Source organism: Fonsecaea monophora (genome assembly GCF_001642475.1).
Source record: "Fonsecaea monophora strain CBS 269.37 chromosome Unknown Scaff2, whole genome shotgun sequence".
Lineage (NCBI taxonomy): Eukaryota > Fungi > Ascomycota > Eurotiomycetes > Chaetothyriales > Herpotrichiellaceae > Fonsecaea > Fonsecaea monophora.
The window spans coordinates 631,340-648,352 of NW_019173933.1; the positions used below are offsets into that span (position 1 = coordinate 631,340).

The following is a 17,013-nucleotide window of genomic DNA, read 5'->3' on the forward strand; positions in this document are numbered from 1 at the left end:
TTCCGGAGCCGCCTTTACGTAATCCGAGCTATCAAGTTCGCCGGTTCAACCTCAGCCTCGCCATCTGCAGATAGCTGGCAAGGGGTCAAGAACGGCTGCTGTACACTCTCTGCCAATCGGAGAACCCCCTTCCAAGATCTATTTGGCGGTAGAATCCCTTGATGTGATTGACAATCACGTGGATCACGGCGCTGGGCCTCATTATTCATTCTTCCCGGAGACGCAGATCGACAGCCTCTCATGTTAGAGGGCAAAGAATAACTGCAGGGCAGTGAGCTTCTATGTCCAGGAGTCTCCACCGGCTGAATCTCTGCTCACACTCGTGATAAGCCACACTCGGGTTAGTACGTTGTTGGTATTCTTGGTATTATCGCCTAGCAGGAACCCAATACACGAGCCCCTACACGGCGTTGTCGTTGGATGCCTCCAAGCGCAACTGCATACAGCACTTTTCACGTCTCGTGAGACATGAACGCCACTTCATTCGTGTTCTCAAAGTTCATAAACCCCGACGGACTCATAAAGGTGTTGCTGTCAAAGTCCCATTCGCCACCGGGCCTGTAGACGATGGCTGTGTGTAAGTCACCTGCCTGCATGGGATTCACAAAGTATATGCGCTATAGAAGGAGGGAAGACGTACTCAAAGATCGTGTCCGGAAAGAGACATCTATCTGCCGAGAGGAACAGTTCGCCGCCCAACAGCGCGCTCAGATCTGGCTCTGAAAGATCCATTGAAGAGGAAGTCTGGCCATGGCTCGACGGATTTCCCATGGCTGTCACGGGCTGGGCTGGTGTCGGTGTCAGAGTCGAGATGCAGTGGTTAGATCCTGGCGATGTGATATTAGAAGGTCGCGGAACGGGTGGTTGTCTGTCGAATTTGGATTTGATCTTCCGCTTGGCCTCGGAGAAGATGTTGTAAGTCATGTCGGCCGCCCAGAAGGTTTTGCCCAGTTCCGCAAGCACGGCCATACACATGTCCAGTTGGTAGATGCTGAATTTTTGCCGCAGCCCGTCGGAGAAAACCGAGCCATAGAGGTGGATTTGCATGACGGGGATAATCGCGGTGATTCTAGAGTTGGTAGCCCAAAAAGTCAGATGGTTCTGCTTCATACGCAGAATCTCTGACGTTGAAGAAGTAAAGGAACGACAGACATGTCCAAGACTTACATGATTGATTGACAGCGATCGATGAGGCTTGCTTGCCCCAAAGTTACAAGGACTGTGCTGGCTGCAGAAGCAGAAGCATACACCTTTTCCATGATGGTAGGCCGCCACAACTCGTACTGTTCAGGGCTGAGGTCTGACGGAGCCTTGTGTATGTACAGTCTGTACAGTGCAATGGAGATAAAGCTGGCAAGAACAAATCAGCCTTTGCCCTCAACACTAACATACGAATGATGGGTTTAATGAGAGGACGCCTTACTGCTCAATGAGTTCGAGTTGCTGTTGGACCAGTCTCAAGGGCTGGTGTATGCCTTGACTGGTGCCGGAAGCAGACGGCATTTGGGCGCAATTCAGCAACATGTCTTGATCACGGGCAATGTCAGCCGTCGAGGACTTGGCTCTGTTAGGACCGTAGTGTGTCCGGTGGATGTTGTACAGTGCCACCGTCGTGTTCAGCATCTTGAGCCAACACAGGGCGAGCGAGGGCACTTCTTGGGGCATGAGAGATTCTCGCCCGGGGGTCGTGTCATTTCCGTACAACAGCATCACGTCCTCGAGGGTCGGCATGGGAACGTTGCAGTTCTCCATCATGATCCGCATCGGGCGCCCCATGCCGAACGAGATCCAAGTCTCGCGGCACAAGCATGACCACCATATCGATCTCCATAGGGCGTGTTGGGCGTTGGGTAAGGTAGCAGTCTTCAAGGATGGGCGTTGGGTATCTTGATGCAGGCCAATGGTATGGCAAAGGCTGATGGCAATGCCTATCCAATGGTAGGTGCCAGTGCGGTCCTCGGAGTCGATGAACCAGTAGCTGAGTAGAAGCGCCGCTTGAATGACCACGATCTTGTCAGTTTCGTAGTCGGAATCATACAATAACTATATCAAAGGCGCCACGGAAGTTAGCGGACTGAATAGCTACTAAAGTAGTGACAGGGAAAGAAGTAGAGAGCTGTTGATATCGACAAACCTTTGCTCTCTGGTACAGATCTCTCTTCATGGCTTTCCGCGAAGCATATTTGGCTTCCTGAACTAGTTCAGGGCTTGCAAACTAGGTGCACAACAACTTCAGTCAGTGCCATTCGCCGTGAACGTGTTATAAGACGCAAATGAATTTCTTGCTCACATTGGCGGCGGCGAAGAACATGCTCCATAACAGGAGCAGGTTCACGCACGGTGCGTCACCTTCGTGGTGATATTGAGTGAGCACACGATTGGCATCCACAATCGGCAGCAGCGGATGGACGTAGTGGAAGTAGTGTTTCAACAAACTTTCGCACACCTTGGGACTAGGTAATGAGAAGCAGCCCTTGACTCGTAAAAAGGTCAAGTCGTCTGAGGGAAGCGTGCGAGCGGCGGCGCGTGGCACCAGGTAGTGAGACTGGTGCCCAGAGTTGCAGACATCCATCACAAATGAAAGTAGATGCGGTTCGCCTGTGTCGCATTATCTTAGCAGGCGGGCAGGTCACCAGGAGGCTAATCATACCCAGATAAAGTGGCACGGCGGCTTGTTCTTGTTCAATGGGTCGATCATTCATCGCATCCATGTAAGCCGCGACATTGTCACCCTCGTCATCATCCTGAACTGCCGTTGACGAGGTGCAATTTTGTTGACTAGCAGCGTCTGATGGTTGATTATGATTTGTGGAGTGAGCAGCACCCGTACGTGTCGATGATGTGGGTGTCCGCTCGCTGTGAACTGCAGACGAGGCCTTTTGTAAAGAATCAACCATTTCGGTCCCTTGACTAATGCTGGCCTGGGGCGAGCCAGTCGTAACTGGAGTAGCCGATCTTCGATCCGGTGTTTGCGGCAGTCTTTTTGGTCGTCTCCTTCAATGCATACATCTGCTTGTCAGTCTGGACCGAATTACGATTTCAACAAACTCATAGGACTGTCAACGGCTAGCGATACATGGGAGAGGACTCACCCTCGGACCTTGGGTGGAGGAACAATACATTTGCTCCCATCTTGACGACAATTCCAGCAAGGAGGGCCGTGTTGAACAATGTTACAGCGCACTTTGCGAGAATGGCAGGACGAACAGGCAATTCTGGCCCGTTTGCGCGGTGTTGAGTCGCTTCGACTCTCGGTCAGAGGCTGTGGTCTGATATTGTTGGCAACCTCAGCGAGGTCCAGCAGAGGACTGTGATTGACGGCGGTCATGGTCATGCCGCGGGTGTGATTTATTCAAAAGTCGCTATGTCTCTGGTCTGCTATTGCATTCGAGGGAATGTCGTGTTGCGACCAAAAGTTCATGGGCACATCGAGAGATGAAAGTTGTCTTCGTATCGCGGTTTGCGGGGAGGCGAGACGCAAGTTCGCTCCAAGCTTGGCGTGGAGAGTGGCGGAGTCAAATCAATGGGCCATTCGAGCCTTTCTCATGGATGGGAGGAGACAAAGAGGATCAGGGACTACCTCGTACAGAGCACTGCATTATTTCTAGACATGTTTACACTTGACAGGGTCGCCACATGTCTGGATGGATCCGGGGAGCTCTGCGTCCACCTCTGTTCTGGGCAGTTCCGGACACAAGACTCGTAAATAGAGGCTGGTTAGACCTGAGCTTGATTTCTATTCCCAATGTGATATGGCACTCCCCGTTGAATTAGAAATAGCTGGCTCGTTTGTCTGATATGGCCAGCCCTCGTGTGCCTGGACACCGAGGGACACGGACTAATAGGGTCCTGGTTTGCGATTGAATTTTGAGGATCTATGTACAAGTATATCCTAGATGGCATGACCCGACGTTCAGAGATACGAGCTCAATCGCCTGACTTCTCAAGTAGGACCCTCGTGCTTCACGAGACTGTTGTCTGAAGCTCTCAGCCCTACAATTAACCAATTAACAAGTAATTCGCATTGCGGCTCCCGGCTAGATCGCCAGTCATGGGGTCATCTGGGCCTTGTCGACGGATAAGTGTCGCCGAGCCGCCTCTGTACAACCGGAACAAGATTGCAAGGGGAATTAGCCGAAGCTCCACACAAGTTGTAGGAAGAGAGGTGGCGATGTGAGGTCCAAGGTCTGACTCGGGACTAATGGGAACCTCCACCTAAACTGACCCCATAATTCAACCGAGGTGATTTGTGTCGGTTCAATAGATTGTGCTGTGGGTTGCTCCGAAAAGATTCGCCTTAGCACAAGACATCAAAGGGAAAAGGTTCGGTAGAATGATGGGGCCCCGGACTTTGTGCATCACGTGGGGAAATGGGTGATGTGCATCGGGGCGTCTTTGGTAATGGGAGCAGAGTGCAAGGGTCACTGGGATACATGTAAAACCAATACGGAAAGACATTGCTGCCCTGTATAGACTTGAGGAGGCAACATTGACCGTCGAAAGAAGCTACACAGAGACAACGGCCGATCACTCGCAAGACAATTGAAACCATGGCCGAACTTGACAAGATACTCGAGCGTTGCACGGATCCCAAAACCGGCACTCTCCATGGCGTGGCCTTTGCGGCCATTGATGCTCAAGGTAAGACGTGCTTTCTCTGGTCTATGAACGAGGGTGGCAAGCATGAGGACTGAGAGCAGAGAGGGACAAAGAGGGAGAGTGAGCAATGACTGACACTGTCAACCTTAGGCAACATCCTCTACAAAAAGGCCGCCGGGAGTATGTGCGTCGACAAGGATCCGACCAAACCCCTGACCACCAATGCCTTGACGTGGATGGCCTCGATGACCAAGATGCCCAGTTCCGTCGCTGCGATGCAGCTCGTGGAACGCGGCCTGGTCGGGCTGGACGACGATGTCCGGAAATGGCTGAAGCCGTTGGAGGACGTCAAAGTGTTGACCGGCTTTGAGGGTGAGAATACTTCCTCCTACCTCCTCCATCCTACTTCTGCCATTGCCAGGTCCATGACTCTGCCAAGTCGGTGGAGCTAAACGAGTTCACAAAAAGAAATGCTGACTCGCCGATTCCAGATGGACATCCCGTATATGAGGAGGTCCAAGGCAAAATCACTCTCCGGTAAGTCTTATAAACCAGGTACAAGTCTGCCGTTCTGGTCATCTTGCTCTTGCCGGAGCTGCAGCTGTCGAATCTTCGCTTCGCTGACCGAGATCACTGGACTCTGCTGGGCAGACAACTCCTATCTCACACCTCCGGTCTCGCATATGACTCGTTACAGCCTACGCTGGGTAAATGGAGCGACTACACACAGAGGAAAGAGACTTCTTTCACTGGGTCAATTGTAAGGATGCGATCCTCCCCTGCTCTAGCAAATCTGCGCTCTGATGCTAATGTCTGTTTGTTTGCAAAGGAGGGTTTGACACACCCGTTAGTATTCCAACCCGGCACGTCCTGGGTGTATGGCTGTGGCCTTGATTGGGCTGGACAAGTGGTACGTTCATCAGTGCCCCCACCCCCTTCACTACCACATCAGACGGACGAGGCGCAAAGGCAGCCCCAATTCTTGCCTGATGCATTCCTGACTGACAAAGCGGTTTACTTGTCTGCATTGTCCAGGTCGAAGCCGTAACCGGCCAGCGCTTCGACGAGTACATGCGCGAGAACATATGGTCCAAGCTGGGCGCGACATCGACGACCTTTCGGCCATGGGAGTTTCAGGAAGTGCTCTCCCTCCCACCCAAACAGGAGATGGCCTACCGCGCCGACGGCCCGCACGGCAAAGGACCCCTCACGCCCGCGGTGTTCCCGCACGCGTACCCGCAGAAGGACGACTGCGGCGGCGTCGGTCTGTGGTCGACCGCGGACGACTACCTCAAGCTGCTGGGGGCGCTCGTCGCGGGCGGAGCGCCCATCTTCTCGCACCCCGAGACGGTGGACGAGATGTTCCGGCCGCAGATCGGCGAGGCCAGCCGCGCCGCCATGAACGGCTACATCAACGGCTCGTTTCGCGATCTGTTCCAGATCCTCTGGCCCGAGGGCATGGAGGGCGATCACTGTCTCGCGGGGACGGTGCAGACTGAGGACTTACTGGGGAGGAGGAGGAAAGGGACCGTCTGTTGGTCGGGGATGGGGAATACGCATTGGGTAAGTTCCCAAGTCACACCTACACAGGTCTCATTCATGGTTCATTCTTTCGTTTCGTGTTCCCCTTGGGAAAAAATACCTGCGAAGAGGAAGTTCACGAATCACACGCTAACAAAACTCTTCTCTATTTGTTGCGTCTAGTGGGTCGACCGAGCCAGCGGCATTGCAGGCCTCATGTTCACGCAACTGCTGCTAACGGGCGACATCAGCGTCCGGGAGACGGAGATTGAGCTAGAAAAGGCGCTTTACAAGGCCGTCGAGGCAAAGTCTTAGATGAGCGCAAACTTTCGTGATCTATATTGGTCGGCAGGCTCGCTGGCCGTGACGAGTATGGAGGATAGTCACCCCTTTCGTCAATGCCAGCCAGCTTTGTCAAACACATCATCACATCAATACCTGGTAGCGGTATAAAAAAGGCATGACTTGACTTAACCTGTGTCTTTCATCCCGTCCAAATGACCCTCGATATTGCTGAACCACCAGTCCAAAAATTCCCAATTTGTCGTACGAGTTGCATACCGAGCTAATCCGTTCCGTCTATCTTCTAGAGATTCTATCCCATAACGAATATCAATCTAGATGTCTAGTCTGATGTCACAGCAATACCTCATTTACACGTCTAAAGCTTTGGCCGCGCACTCTCCCTGCCTGCCTGATCCCGCAACTCCCTGCGCAGAATCTTCCCCACAGCATTCTTCGGCAGTTCCTTGACAAACACCACGCCGCCGCGCAACTGCTTCGACGCGGACAGATTCTTGCTCACGTACGCTTTGACCTGGTCGGCGCTGATCTCTCCCGGATCGGCGACGACGTATGAGCGAGGGAGGTCTGAGGTCGGATCACTCGGGTCGCGGATGCCGATCACGGCGGCCTCTTGAATGGAGGGGTGTGTGATGAGGAGAGCTTCGAGCTCGGCGGGGCTGACTTGTTGGCCTTTGTATTTGAGGATTTCCTGGGAGGGATCCAAGGTCAGCAGCACAACAAGGTGTCTCGGGGAGAAGGGTAAAGAGGGAGGAGAGAAATACCTTTTTCCTGTCTACAATGTAGAATAGGCCATCGCGCCAGACGGCAATGTCGCCGGTGCAGAACCAATCCTTGTAAAAGGCTGCCGCCGTGGCCTTGGGGTCGTTGTAGTATCCGTTTGTCACCATCGGACCACGGACGAGGAGCTCGCCTGGCTGTCCTGGCTCGACGTCCCGATAGTCCTCGTCCACTAACCTACATTTACGAACACGTTAGGTTTTAGTCCATTTCCAAACGGTCACCCCTTGAGAGAGAGGGGGGCAGTCCTGGACCTACTCACCTGATCTCAACACCAGGGACCAATGGGCTGATGCTCCCCGTCGCGTCCGATTTGCCAGGAGGCATGATCGTGACAGCTCCCGTCGTCTCGCTCAGACCCCACGTCTGGCCAATAACCGTCTCACCGGCCCCTAACCTCGAACTGGCAGCTTTTTGCAGCTCGCCGTCCATCGGGGCAGCTCCCGTGACAGCGGAAACAACGGAGCGAAAGTGATCCCGAACGTCGGGCGACTTGGAGATGCGGAGATAGATCGAGGGGACCGTATAGAAGAGGGTAATCTCGTGCTGCTTGACGAACTGTAGCATCTTGTGCCATTCGTATTTGCGCATCCAGAATACCTGCCCCCCAGCGTAGAAGGGCGCGATGAGGTACGCGAACAGTCCGGCAATGTGGCTGATCGGTAAGTGAGCCAGTGCCCGGTATGGCGGCATCTGGATGCCTTTCTGTGCCGCCTGTTGTGCAAACTCCCGTGACGGGAGAGAGGTCAGGTGTGTCTCGGACACAAGGTTCTGGTGGGAGAGCTTCACGCCTTGTCTTCTGAGTTAGTATAACGCGCGTAGTCATGAGCGATATTTTATTTTCTCCAGAACATACCTTTGGGGAACCCCGTGGTCCCTGACGACCAAAGGATGACGATCAGACTCTCTTTCAGCCTCGAGACATCCGTGATCGTCTCCCAATGCAAGCGATTCTCGGTCAGGATACTCCCGGATCCGTTCAGGGGAGACACAGTCCACTCCGGCGTCGACTCGAAGACGAGGATTCTATCCGAAGACAGACCAAATTCCTTTGCTGCCCTCATCACCACGTCCTTGAACTCCGAGCTGCACATGATCAAGCGACTGTTGCATATGTTGAGATACCGCACCAACTCTGCCGTCGTCGACGATGGTGTGGCCGCCGAGTACACTCCGCCGGCGGCAATGACGCCAAACAGCACCGCAGCGACCATGGGTTGCCCGAAGCTCAGCACGGTGACCACGTCCCGATCCGGTCCATTACTTCCGATGCCATAGCGATGGCGCAGAGCATAAGCCAGGCGCTGCGTCAAGTCGCTCAGGTCCCTCTTGTTGATCAGACTGGCGCCCGTGCCTGCCACGCAGTGCAGCGGCGTCTGATCCTCTGCCCTGCAGTCCGGTGACTCTGTTCTATCTTGTCAGCTCAGATTTCCGGCACGAGGTGATGTCCATGATCGCTTTCTGCGTTCTTACCAAAGAGGAGAGTCAGGAGGTCGAGACGCGGGAAGTCAGGGGATGGAAAATCAGTATTGCGATAGATTTTGGACATTTTCTTTTCGTCTTGGTGAGATCGAGGGATGCCGGTGGTGATGGGTCAAAACGATATCTTGCCAGAAGAGCTATGATTGTGTGATTGTGTGTCACGGCTTGACTGGGTACACGACAAGATAATCGACTATACAATAGATGTCCCGATCATCATATCACGGGAGATAGCAGGGCGACAGCAACAACAAAGTTAGCAAACGGTCTGGATGGATCTGGATCTGTCGTGTCCCGCCATCATCTGCCACTACTGGGAGTCTGTCGATATCATCGGCACTACCGTACGCATATTCGCAGTAGCGGCATAGTAGAACTGGCTCTGTGGACAATGGCAAGGCTGCACTCCCATGGACCATTGCTCCCTCGGCCCATTTTTGGCAAGGCAAGGCAAGGCATGGCATGGCACTGTGCATGTACTTCGACAAGGTATGGGGAGACAATCAAAAAAGACCGAAAACGGGTCCTTCTGGCATGGTTAATTTTCTCCCATAATCATTTCCTCGTATCACCTGAGAAGCCCCGAGCAAGCGTTTTTCCTTTTCTTCCTGTTTAACGTTTTCTGCATCTTTCGCGGCCGAGAGTCTGTCTGATAGACGTGGAGAAGGTGGAGACTCCCCTCCGTTCCAACCACTACAGAGTTGTACAAATCAACCGACGAATAGCACCTCGGCCAGTTTCGCACCAGCTGGCCAGCCGGTAGATTGCGGCTCCCTTTTTTTTTGCCTTTTTCCTCTCTTCGCCTCAGGTGAGGGAGCGAGGGCGGGAGCGAGAAAGTCAGAGAGGTGTGTAGGTAGAAAGTCTTTTGGGCCAGCAATTTGTCTTGGTTTTTGTTCCTTATTCTTTGCCGTTATTTGTGGGGAAGAAAAAAAGCCCATGGCTATAAACGACATGCAACACACACACACACACATAACCCGGCTGGGGTTCAATCCTGGAGTTGTGGCCTGAGTGTCTGAGCATTCGGCCAGAGAAATTGATTTGTAGTGTTGTTTGTTTTGTGAAGGTGACTGATTCATAAAGGGCATATAAAACAACTTATGCTCTGTATGACTTTGTATTTGTGATTGAAGTCTCTTATATCATACATCCTACCCATAACTGGGGCATCACTTTCCCTTCTCATCATCTTATCTCGCTTTGTCCTCTTTTTTTTCCCCCCAAAGTCCACCTTCTTATACCGGAAACAACATTGATAAAGGTTATCTGTATAAGCCATGGCAGTCAACGGCGTCCATCATGCGTCGCCGCTTCGCAATCCAGCCGATGTCACCGACCTGCCCAAGGAGACCATCGATGCCATCGAGTCCAAGTATGAGCGGGAGCGCGACATCCGCATCCGCGCCGAGGGCCAGAGCCAGTACATCGACATTGCAAAGTCGGGCAAGTTCTCGCATTTTTTCCACGACATCTGGGACGACGGGCACAGCGACGACGGCGAGCCTGTGCTCCAGGACGGCTCGTACTGCGAGTTCCTGGTCATTGGGGCCGGGTATGGCGCTTTAACATGCGTCGCGCGCCTCGAGGAAGCTGGCGTCCCTGCCGAACATATCCGGATGGTGGACGCCGCCGGCGGCTTCGGCGGCAGCTGGTACTATAATCGGTACCCCGGCCTGATGTGCGACATTGAGAGTTATGTGTACATGCCCCTGCTGGAGGAGTCCGGGTATATGCCCAAGCACAAGTACTCGTACGGGCCGGAGCTAAGGCAGTACGCCAACCTCCTCGCGGACAAGTACGGCATGACCGAGAGAACAATGTTCCGCACGTCGGTCAACGAGATGCACTGGGACGACGAGGCCAACGAGTGGCGCGTGCGTATGACCTGGTCACGCAAGGGTCACGAAGACCGTAGCTTCACCGTCTCAGCCCACTTTGTCGTGCTGGGCGCCGGCACCACCAACTGGATCAAACTCCCCAAGATCAAGGGCCTCGAGACGTTCCAGGGCCACAGCTTCCATACTGCCCGCTGGGACTACGCCTACACCGGCGGCTCTGAGCTCGACCAGAACCTGTCGAACCTCGCAGACAAACGCGTGGGGATCGTGGGCACAGGGGCGACGGCGATCCAGGCCGTGCCCAAACTGGCGCAGTTTGCCAAAGAAGTAGTCGTCTTCCAACGTACGGCTTCGGCGGTGGACGCGCGGGGCCAGAAGGAGACGGATCCAGAGTGGTGGGATCGAGAAATCCGGTCCAAGAAGGGGTGGCAGAAAGCCCGCCGGCTGAACTTTGACAGCTTCATCGAGAACCTGGACCCGCCGCCGGAGAAGGACCACGTGGGCGACGCCTGGACCAAGTTCCCGGCGTACAGCGCGCTGATGGGCACTCCTCGCGCCATCACGCCGGAAATGGTACCCGCGTATGTCAAGTGGCTGCACCAGCTGGACATTCCGCGACAGGAACGGATCCGTCGGCGCACGGAGGAGATTGTCAAGGATCCCGCCACGGCCGAGAGCCTCAAGGCGTGGTACCCGGGATGGTGCAAGCGGCCGTGCTTCCACGACGAGTACCTCCAGACCTTCAACCTGCCGCACGTCAAGCTGGTCGACACCAAGGGTCGCGGGGTCGACTACATCACCGACGACGCCGTGGTGGCCAACGGCGAGAAGTACCCGCTGGACCTGTTGATCTTCAGCACGGGCTATCTCACGCCCTTGATCGGGTCGCCCGACTACCGCATCCACGCGACCATCTCGGGTCGCAACGGCCAGCCCATGGCGGACAAGTGGACGAAAGGCGTGTCGACCCTGCACGGCATCACGACGCGCGGGTTCCCCAATCTCTTCATCCAGGGCCCCTCCCAGGCCGGGCTGACGGCCAACATTGTCTGGATCCTCGAGGAGTTGTCCTCGCACTTTGCCCACATTGTTAGCGCGCTGGGCGAAAAGGCCGCTGCCACGGCCGCCTCTAACACAAACGGCCAAGCAAAACAGAAGCCAACCAGACATGTATACCCCTTCACCTTTGAGCCCACGGCCGAGGCCGAGGCGGAATGGACCGACCGCGTCGTCAACCGCACGGGCGCCATCGCCGGCATGGGCGGCTGCACGCCCAGCTACTTCAACGCCGAGGGCGACATTGACCGCCTCGTCGGGCAAGGCGGCGAGACTGCACGGAAGGTCGCGGTGAACTCGCACTGGGGCGGTGGGTGGCAGGAGTATCTCGACATTCTGGACCGGTGGAGGAAGGCTGGGGACTTTGAAGGGTTGGACATTCGGATGGAAGCCTGAGGAATGGGTTAGAAGAAGATTTGGAATAGATTGATATGGCGACGATTAAATAAGATCTTGATATTCAAATGAAGGAAGATGTAAATACTTGTGCGTTGTTGCCAGAAAACTGAGTCCCTTGCCTCTTGCGCGAAGCAGACGGAGAATCTCAACAATCATGGAATTACAGTCGAGTCTCGTGGAGAACCGCCGCACATCTACAACGCCTTAAATATAGATGGGGAGGTCCGGGTCTGCTCGGTTATTTAGAGTGTGAAAGTACTGGATCTCGTCCTGGTAAGATGAGATATCTATATCTATCAACACATGAAAACCTGTGTGCAGTGTTTCTGTGCTCCATGAACGGCGACGGCTCACGATGCCACCCAGAGCTTCCTCGCGGCACGATAGCGATCAAAGGTCTGGATCCAGCTGCCTGTGACTGTGCCTTCTTCTACAAAGCCCACCGACCTCGCTTTCCCAAGTGCCAGATGGTGATCAAAGTCAAAGTTCATCAGCCAGATGTCCAGGCCCGTCATCAGATCGACCTGCTGGATCTTATTCCCTAATTGGCTTTCCATCTGCCTGAGCTCCTCCTTGTGCTGTTCGAGATATTGAGCCGGACTGACATATGTCGGATCGCCCAGAGGCAGCGGCGGAACCCCGACCAAGCCAAAATACTCGCATATCGCGGGCCATTTGGCTGACATGGGATATCCATCTGAAGTGTCGGCAATGTTGTAGAGCTCCGAGGTCCCGGCCTTGTCGGGGTTCACTGATAGGTAAAGTGAAAATCTTGCGACGGTGTCTTGACCGCCATCGTTGGAGAGAGTGTGCCAGCCGTCAGGGTGTCCCGGGTATGGCACCTTTGCACCCCGTCCTTGGACGAATGCAACCAGAGACAGGTAGTTGATGAAGAATCCGGCGAGATTGTAAGGGTTACTGTGTGGTAAGAAACCAACCTGGGGAAGGAGATGTTAAGTATCCTTGGACGAAGGGACCAGATAAATCGTACTTACCACAATATCGCACCTGACTTCTGCCCACTTCCATCTCTTCCCCTTCTGAAGGGCATCCAAACGGTCCCGGAGGGCAAAGTAGAACAGCACATCCCTGTAAGGCTGCGGAATGTCGTTCATAGCCTCGTCAAAAGGGGCCTTGAACGGCCTTTTAGGCTGGTGGATGCCGTAACCCTTGTGTAACTTAGCATTGCATCCCTCGACATCTTACATACTTGAGCTTACCTTGGTCCCTGTCGGCAGGATCACATAGGACAGATTTGGTGCGAGAGCTTCAGCTGCAACAAATCCGCGATCGAACATGGCGACGTTGATGTCTTGCTCGGTTGGAAAATCCGGATGGAAGATGTATGCTGACCCGGGCTAGATTAGCACTACTATGATTTCTCGGGCTCTTAGAAGGCTCTTACCGAAATAAAAGATCTGCGTGACGGTGCCAATGTCCGGGACTCGTTCCTTCAGCTGCTGCTTGATGTCCTCTACTGTACCCCGGGTCAAGTCGACACCCGACACCAGAGCTAGCTCGGGGTTGGTGCCTCCGGGTTCCGGCCATTGGGAATCCTGTAAGTCTAATGGACGATTTGTCAGAGCCGTGACTTTGGAAAATGTCCCTTTCTGGGGGTAATTCTTCAAGATCTGGTCAACGACAGCCCACCCAAGGATACCCGAGGCGCCGAAGACCAGTGCGTGGGCCATGACAATGGTGTATGTACTATATTCAGCTGTACCAAGGGAAAAAAAGGACGCCCGACAAGCTTGAAATGATAACGAGGAAGAAGAAGAAAAAGACGACGAAGACGAAGACGACGACAAAGAGGACGAGATATCCCTAAAACAAGCGGTGTGTCACCATTGCTAGCCAGCACGACTACGAGGTACACAAGCATGCTGTGGCCTGCCGAGGCCTCAGGTCTAGTACAGTACACGAGCATGCCAGTGCTATTGGTGACTATACCGAAATTCTGGATACGGATCTGCATTATGCTTGTGTACTACCAACGTTCGGGTGTTTCAAGGAAAATTTCAACCCCATAGCAAACTGCACCTGATACCCACAACACCGCCTGATCAAGGTACTTCTATGGAGTTCGCGAACACGGGGTACAGAGTATACCCAGGATAGTCCGGTCGGCTAGCCTAGCAGTGGCCAGAAATGGCGAAATTCGGCCCCAGTGCCTACTGATGAATACACAGAAACCGTAGATCATTTCCCCAGTATGGTGACGTGATACTCTTCAGAGGCAGGCGGCGTTCGGGAGATCGGCAAGCCAACCAGACGGACTGGTGAACGGTACGCAAGTAGAGAGATGGGGGACGGAGCCACACCTTGAGTGTAAGAGAAGCCCTACGTCCCACACATGCCTGTGCAGGTACGAGGAACACAAGCATGTTTCCACTACATGTCTTTGGGGCCGCCCGTCTCTCGGCGAGCGTTTTCCGTCCTCGCGATGCTGCCGGTGGGACCGTGATCTTTGCTGCCCTAACCCCCTGGTCGTCTGAGCATCCTTGCAAGAACCCGGGTAGCAGCCCTTGGCTCCAGGATCGTTCCAGGGCATTTTCGTCGCGGGAGTGGTCTAGCTCCCGATGTGCGCAAATCTCAGGAACTCCATTGCCGACGTGGGTCTAACGGTCTCTAACGGTCAATGGCATGGACAACCATTACTCAACACAAACTTCGTTGGTATAACCTCCTATATCTTCTCCGTCCCTTTTTTGAACGCTCGAGAAAATACATCCCTCATTGACTCGACATCCAAACGGCAACCTCGTCGATACCATGGCGGTCCCTGCTCTGTTGATCGAAGCAAGATGCGAGTACTGCGTCAGTATCTTCGTCCTTCTGCTGAGGTGGTTTGTCAGATTCAAACTTCGACAATGGTATTGGGATGACCTCTTCGCGGTCGGGGTGGCAATCACCTTGAGCTCGCTGCTCGCTGCGCTGGAGCTGCTGAGTACGCTGGTGTCGTCTCGTACCGAAGGAACAATGACTCGCTGACCTAGACTTAGGTCAGAAAGGGGCTCCGGCAGGGCTGACTGCAGAGGTCCGACAGCAACTATCTCCAGAACTGGTTGTGCAACTCGAAAGTGGCGCCAAGTTGATGTATGCAGCATTCTACCTTTATGCCGCCGCGATATGGTGCTTGAAGGGCTGTATGGTTGTCTTCTATCTGCGCTTGACGTATGTATCGACCGGAAGTATGCGAAGATGACTGCTAATACGTGCCTTAGGGATGGCTTGCGACTTAAGAGATTCATCTGGGGCGTTGCTGCCTTGTCTGTTGCCTTCTTTTTCGCCGCCATAATCACCTTGCTGGCCCATTGTATACCCATCAGCCACAACTGGCAAGTTCTTCCTGACCCAGGTGGTACGCATACCCTCTTTTCCTGGCCTTGCATGGCATCATAGCTCATGTTTCTGCAGCGGAATGCTCTGACGGATACAACATCAATATTGTCGTCGCCTCTGGCAACTTTACGTGGGTCAAAGTACATCAGTGTTTATTCCCCGTCGCTAACTCCGACCAGGACTGACTTCCTTTTGCTTCTGACGCCGGTCCTAATGCTTCGGAAAGCGCAAATCCCCCTCTGGAGGTAACACGATCCAATATGAACGTTTTTTCTTGTTTGAGGACGACATTTCTGACTAGACGCAGAAAGATCAGAATTGGCTTCCTACTCAGCTTGGGTGGGGTTGTGATGGCCTTCACTCTCCTACGGTGCATCCTCACCATCTATTCCCCCAGGACCATCAATCAAAGCTCCATCTGGGCCATGCGTGAGCTGGTGAGTGCTCTCTAGTCCGACGGGGATTGGGCTGGATCCATGGAAGAGGCTGACAATTTCCCAAATAGTTGGTCGCCGTCTTTGCCGTCAACGCCCCTATCCTGAACTCCCTTTTCAGACGCAACACCTGGACCGGTAGCTTCCCATCGAGTAGCAAGAACACAAAAAGCTCGCAGATGCTTGGAAGCGGCGTGGACGAGCAAAGAGACCGTGGCCCTTCAAGGGACATCTACAAAATGACCGATATCGAGGTCAAGGATTCCGGGAGCGACAAAGACCTCATCCAAGATGAGTACCGGCATGGTCGAGCGCATGTTTGGGCAGGACCCAACAAGAACATGAGATACTAAGGCGGCTCCCACTGTCGGCCACTTGTTTGCCTTGACAGGTACAACAGAGAGGATCATGCAGGGGCAGTTGCGTCGTGCGATGCGACTGGGGGGACGGCGAGGGCTTTGACATACTTGTACCGAGTACATACCGTCCATGAGAAGGTCACAAGGCCTGACCACTGCAGGAGGAGCCATATAAGCATGGAGGGAAGACACGCTCAAAGGCGGCGGGAGATTCTCCTGCGCCTGTCGTTGAGCTGTAAAGACTACTGATTGTCAGAGTCATCTAAAAGAAAAACTAGGATTTCGCTAGTGCTGTAGGTTATCGATGAGGATTCAAAATGCCCAGTCTTATTATAAAGTCGTTGCCGGGAAATCCGCCTTCGGTTTAGGCGGCCCGGCCGCTTCGGGTATAGTCGCGGGCTGGGCGCGCCGCCGCTTTTGACGGCTATAAGAATACCGTCTCCCATAATAGGGCGGTCTCTCTAGGCGGGACGAGGTTTTTTAATACGCGAAGTCCGTTAGAATTTCCCCATCGTTAGGATGAGATACTTCTCATTAGGTTAATTACAGACTCTATTAAAAGCGTCCTACGCAAACGCGCCGTACTTTTCTACACTATAAGGTCTCCTAGTTGCCATTAAAGAAGCAGTAATTAACCGGATTTACGTCATCGTCTGAGATGCTTAGCGGAATGTAGCTCGCCCGACAACTTTTCAGCTGTAGTAGGGTTTCCAGCGAAACGTTACGCACCACGCGACGTCGTGGCTGGATACGTATAATTTCCGTAGGGGAACTAGGTGTGGTGAATCTAAGCTGGGAGGCTCCTAGTGGCGAAGCACATCAGCAAGTGATAGGTGGGGCGGACCAGTGTTTGCCCACTAGCTTGACCCCGGGGACAAGACGCCGGAGGAGGTGCAGGGT

General features: G+C 53.8%; 6 protein-coding genes across 6 annotated transcripts; 3 read left to right on the plus strand and 3 right to left on the minus strand.

Annotated features, from left to right (window-relative positions):
• Positions 1–452: 452 nt before the first annotated feature.
• Positions 453–2,897, minus strand: AYO21_00626 (hypothetical protein; the record flags this gene model as incomplete). The annotated part of the gene is made up of 7 exons (XM_022650616.1): positions 453–558; positions 641–1,069; positions 1,168–1,350; positions 1,424–2,043; positions 2,135–2,215; positions 2,291–2,598; positions 2,651–2,897. 7 exons carry the CDS (start codon positions 2,895–2,897, stop codon positions 453–455), a joined length of 1,974 nt encoding a protein of 657 aa, XP_022517230.1.
• Positions 2,898–4,550: 1,653 nt separating this feature from the next.
• On the plus strand, positions 4,551–6,435 carry AYO21_00627 (hypothetical protein; the record flags this gene model as incomplete). The annotated part of the gene is made up of 6 exons (XM_022650617.1): positions 4,551–4,641; positions 4,750–5,037; positions 5,091–5,136; positions 5,251–5,359; positions 5,635–6,162; positions 6,304–6,435. 6 exons carry the CDS (start codon positions 4,551–4,553, stop codon positions 6,433–6,435), a joined length of 1,194 nt encoding a protein of 397 aa, XP_022517231.1.
• A 346-nt stretch (positions 6,436–6,781) lies between these two features.
• On the minus strand, positions 6,782–8,752 carry AYO21_00628 (hypothetical protein; the record flags this gene model as incomplete). The annotated part of the gene is made up of 5 exons (XM_022650618.1): positions 6,782–7,114; positions 7,188–7,380; positions 7,466–7,994; positions 8,060–8,608; positions 8,677–8,752. 5 exons carry the CDS (start codon positions 8,750–8,752, stop codon positions 6,782–6,784), a joined length of 1,680 nt encoding a protein of 559 aa, XP_022517232.1.
• Positions 8,753–9,962: 1,210 nt separating this feature from the next.
• AYO21_00629 (hypothetical protein) lies at positions 9,963–11,975 on the plus strand (the record flags this gene model as incomplete). Its single annotated transcript, XM_022650619.1, has 1 exon — positions 9,963–11,975. One exon carries the CDS (start codon positions 9,963–9,965, stop codon positions 11,973–11,975), a length of 2,013 nt encoding a protein of 670 aa, XP_022517233.1.
• A 353-nt stretch (positions 11,976–12,328) lies between these two features.
• On the minus strand, positions 12,329–13,669 carry AYO21_00630 (hypothetical protein; the record flags this gene model as incomplete). Its single annotated transcript, XM_022650620.1, has 4 exons — positions 12,329–12,916; positions 12,974–13,147; positions 13,199–13,326; positions 13,384–13,669. 4 exons carry the CDS (start codon positions 13,667–13,669, stop codon positions 12,329–12,331), a joined length of 1,176 nt encoding a protein of 391 aa, XP_022517234.1.
• A 1,081-nt stretch (positions 13,670–14,750) lies between these two features.
• On the plus strand, positions 14,751–16,107 carry AYO21_00631 (hypothetical protein; the record flags this gene model as incomplete). Its single annotated transcript, XM_022650621.1, has 7 exons — positions 14,751–14,925; positions 14,981–15,152; positions 15,203–15,339; positions 15,396–15,450; positions 15,500–15,565; positions 15,622–15,757; positions 15,826–16,107. The coding sequence occupies 7 exons, from the start codon at positions 14,751–14,753 to the stop codon at positions 16,105–16,107; spliced, it is 1,023 nt and encodes a 340-aa protein (XP_022517235.1).
• Positions 16,108–17,013: the final 906 nt, after the last annotated feature.